The 4,519-nt window shown below is 33.7% G+C and overlaps 1 protein-coding gene across 1 annotated transcript; it reads left to right on the forward strand.

Annotated features, from left to right (window-relative positions):
- Positions 1-225: 225 nt before the first annotated feature.
- LOC126706040 (RING-box protein 1a) lies at positions 226-4,084 on the forward strand. The gene is made up of 5 exons (XM_050405300.1): positions 226-426; positions 601-651; positions 915-974; positions 3,634-3,705; positions 3,783-4,084. The coding sequence occupies exons 1-5, from the start codon at positions 294-296 to the stop codon at positions 3,818-3,820; spliced, it is 354 nt and encodes a 117-aa protein (XP_050261257.1). The 5' UTR covers positions 226-293; the 3' UTR covers positions 3,821-4,084.
- Positions 4,085-4,519: the final 435 nt, after the last annotated feature.

The raw sequence follows: 4,519 nt of genomic DNA on the forward strand, positions 1-4,519 counted from the left end.
ATAAAAAAAAAATCTATAAAATATATTTATTAATTTTATAAATTTTTTTCTTGTGAAAATAATTTTTTTAAGGGCAATTTTTTTTACAATGGGCCCAAAGGACAATGGGCCTCATATCCATAGATCTCAAGTCATACCTAAAAACCCGTAAGAAAGCCCAGCCCATATATACACTGGGCTGGGCTGCGAGGCTGCGATTCTCTATAAATAAAAACACTTGTCCAATTCCGTAGCTATTCTTTCATCTGCTTTTTCTTGAACAAGAGCCAAAACCAAGAGCTCTCTATCTAGCCATGGCGACCTTGGATTCCGACGTGCCGATGGTCCCTGTCGGCGAGGCTTCGAGCAGTGCCGGACCTTCTTCCTCAAAGAGGAACAAGCGTTTCGAGATCAAGAAGTGGAACGCAGTCGCTCTCTGGGCCTGGGGTACCTCTTCTTTCCTAAACCCTAACCCTAGCTTTCTCTCCTTCTTTTTGCATTATTTTGTTACAATTTGTGCCTTTGTATATGTTTTATGCGTATATCTAGGGTTTTTAATTTTTTTTAGGGTTTTTGATGATTAAATCTTTGGAGTAATGTAATGTTGGTTTTTGCTTGCAGATATTGTGGTTGATAACTGTGCGATTTGCAGGAACCATATCATGGATCTTTGTGAGTTTCTTTTTCTGGCTTTTGATTTTCCATTTGTTCTTGCTTATGACCTTAACTTACGAATTTCTACTCAAAATTTGGCCCATTGTCGAATTTTCGCCCTTGTCCTTGAATTATTGGAAATTTTGTGTCTAACAAAAACAGATGGGAGATTTATGGGGTTTTTTAAATAAATAAATAAACAATTTGTGGTCTAAACTGTGTGTTTTAGCCTTTAATTATTAGTATGTATTTTTATTGTGGTCATGGTGTTTGTTGATCAGGCATTGAGTGCCAAGCGAACCAGGCTAGCGCTACAAGTGAGGAATGTACAGTTGCTTGGGGTAAGATTTCGATTCTAAAAACCCTATTCTTCGTTTACTATTATCTTACCTTGTGTCTCTGTATTGGTTTAGTTGCTGTGTTGACCATTGTCAATGACCTTTAAAGAGTGTGGTAGGTCATAGTTTTTAACGTGTTCTATAATACACTCTTTCAATTTATTCCTTTATGGGTTTTTCTTTTTCTTTTTCTTTTTTTTCAATTTTAGTCCCTTAACTTTAAGCTGTTTTAAATTTAGTACTTTCACTTTCTAAAATGACGTTTTAGTGGATTTAATGTTGTAGATTGGATGGAAAAATTACATTGGAATCAAATGGAAGTTAAATAACTTAAATGAATTTTGGAAAAAAAAAAAAAAAAGAACTGAATTGAAAAAAATTCAAAGTGAGAGGATGTAATTGGTAGTTTAGCCTATTATTCATAAGCTTGAAACAAAGTGTGCTTGATATAAGGGATGGTGAAGTATTTCATAAATTTAGTTCTTTGTGTTGAATTTTGCTTCATAAGGATATCTATTGTTTTCTTTGGTTTGGTTGAGTTCTATAATACACTCTTTCAATTCATTCCTTTATGGGTTTTTTTTTTTTTTTTTCAATTTTTTTCCCTTAACTTTAAGCTGTTTTAAATTTAGTACTTCTGTGTAGGTCCATCCAATCTTGCCCCTCATTGTAGTACTTTCACTTTCCAAAATGACGTTTTAGTGGATTTAATGTTGTAGATTGGATGGAAAAATTACATTGGAAACAAATGGAAGTTAAATATTTTCTATAAAATCAAGTGGTTAAGAAGATGTTTACAAATTTTCTATGTGATATGAGCATGACATCTCTCTTGTTCTTAATGCAGTATAATTTGAGAATTAAAAGTTTCTTAATATTTTTACTCTGTAAAATGTTATTTATATTTTTGAATGTTTGATTAATGATGTCTTGGCCAAACCCTATGTTTTTGTTCAGTGAAAAGAGTTATATCTGACTATTTTGTGACATAATCTTTCAGCTTCATACTTCTGCTATTGTTATTTATCAAAAATAAATAAATAAATAAAAATAAAAAGAGAAAAAGAAAGAAGAAAAAACTTTATAATTCTGCTATTGTTAGAAATGATTCAGAAGAATCAGAACACAACATGGTAAACACATTTCAGTTAAATAATTTCATATGCCCCCAACCTCTATTCACAAGTGCTCCTGTGGCTGAAGACACAACCTTTTATACTTACATAGCATTTGGTTTGGGGAATCTTGGATAATCTAATATGCCACATAGCATTTGGTTTGGGGAATCTAGGATAATCTAGTATGCCCCTAGCAATCATTTCCCTTGGAATGTGATGCTGAAAACCTAGATACGTGGAAATATAAATGTTCACGTTTGATGTGATTAGGGATCTAATAAAGTTTCTTAAAATGTGAGATCTCAATGTTTGGTTTGTTTCTAGGAATAATGTAGAAATTATTTATTCCCCCCAAAGTATATTGTAATACCCATCATTTTATGTGGCTTATTGCAAATAAAGAAAGGGATTTGACAGCTTTTTTATGGAAAATGAAAAAGTAATTAACTGTTTTGACAGTTTTTTCAATTCTCCATAAAAAGTTTCTCAAAGAAAAAATAACCGAAAAAATAATTTGAGCCATGAATTATATCTAATCTCCTATGATGATAGTCTAATATCATTTTCACATAATACATGCAAGAACAACAAAAATATTTCAATTTATTTCTTTCTTTTTTATGATCTATTAAGACATCATGTCTTGTCAATCAAAATTATTTATTTTTATTATAAGACTAAAACAGTTCGAATAGGAGATAAAAATCAAAGTCAATGATAATCCTTAAAGGGGAAGATAACAACCCCCCCCCCCCCCCCCCCCCAAAAAAAAAAAAAAAAAAAAAAAAGAATACATAGAAACGATGTGAACATGGATCCCCACCTTTTTAAAAGGGAATCACCTTCCCACAAAAGTGAGGTTTGATGGGATTCTAGAAATCTTCAAGGATAATCCCAAAAGATTACCCAAAGTCAAACAACTTGTTATGTTAGTTATTCAACAAGTTTTTATGGGGCAGGACTGTATCCTTCAGGTTTTACATTCAAAAGTAAAAAAATTTCAGGGCTGTACCCTTTCTACTCATAAGCTTCTTCCGACCCATTTCATTTGGGGATTCCATACTGTTACAAAACATAGGTAGAAATAATAAATATTATTGTCTATAAAGTAGTAATGGCCGGTCTTCCTTTAAACTTGTTGAATTACCAGCATTAAGTTGATATGTGATTCTGCACGATCAAATTGCTTTGATATGTTTTATGGCCCATGTCCATAATGGTGTTACAAATTAAATTACCCATTTTTATTTTGGCACAATTAGAAGGGTGTGTTAAATGCATTTTGTTAACAATAATCCTACACTTGTCAGATCTGTGATTTTGTACAGCTTGTATAAACATACTGTGTTGCAGTTTTCAATTGATGTGTGAGTTGGTGTAGTAGTAAAATACAACCTCTTATGTGCTTCTACATGTGGTTGTGCGCTGGTTTTTGTATTTATCTCAATTTTTGAAATAAAAAAGTAATTAAGATGATTATTATTGCATTTTCCACTCGTGTGCATATGATCTCTTTGGCTGAGGGGCTGGTTTTTTTGATGTAGGGGTTTGCAATCATGCCTTTCATTTCCACTGCATCAGTAGATGGCTCAAGACTCGTCAAGTGTGCCCATTAGGTAAGCATTGTGCTTAACACCCCCTCCTCTTCTTTTTTTAAGAACTTTTTTTATTTCCTTTCTTATTGCTTTTGCAGATAACAGCGAATGGGAGTTTCAAAAGTATGGTCATTAGAGTCAACATGCGGTGGCCTTTGGACCTGCGCATCTGTTTCTGCTACAGTCTTGCTAAGAAAGACCAGGAGTTCGCATCTCTTTCTGCTACAGTCTTGGTAAGAAGGACCGGGATCTCATATCTGTTTCCATAATCCATTTACTCTTTTTGTGAATTGTGCTGGAGTGTCTTATTTCCATGAAGCATTTGGACTGTATAACTGTAGGAGTTTGATTGGTTACATATCAAGTGCAATATGTGAAGTTCTCTAAACATTTTTAGCACTGTTCGATGTTTCTGTTTTTCCAAGTTTTATCGGTGGTTGGATTATGCGAATTTTTCATTGACATGATGATAGCTCATACTTTACCCCAGAAAAAACTGTGGCTCATCCTTAAATATTTTTCTGTGTTTTTGCCCAAAATCTATTGTAAAAAAAAGCTGCCTATGCCCTATGGTCTAGCTAGTTAGTCGCCATCTGTGAATTGGTTCTGAACTCATATTATGACAAAAATTCAGGGAACAGCAACTGTGCCCATTGTACCGTCGCACTAGAAATGTTCTCTTAAACCTGATTAGCTCACATCGGTGCACGTGTCTTCGCTTTTCTCCGAAGAAATTTTTGTAACTAGTTTTGGGGTGGGGTTTATATACATAATTTTTGGGCTAATTTAAAGGGAGAAGACAAACACAATGGCGATGGGAAAGTGGCACTGGGCT

Source organism: Quercus robur, chromosome 11, assembly GCF_932294415.1.
Source record: "Quercus robur chromosome 11, dhQueRobu3.1, whole genome shotgun sequence".
NCBI classification, from domain to species: Eukaryota; Viridiplantae; Streptophyta; class Magnoliopsida; order Fagales; family Fagaceae; genus Quercus; species Quercus robur.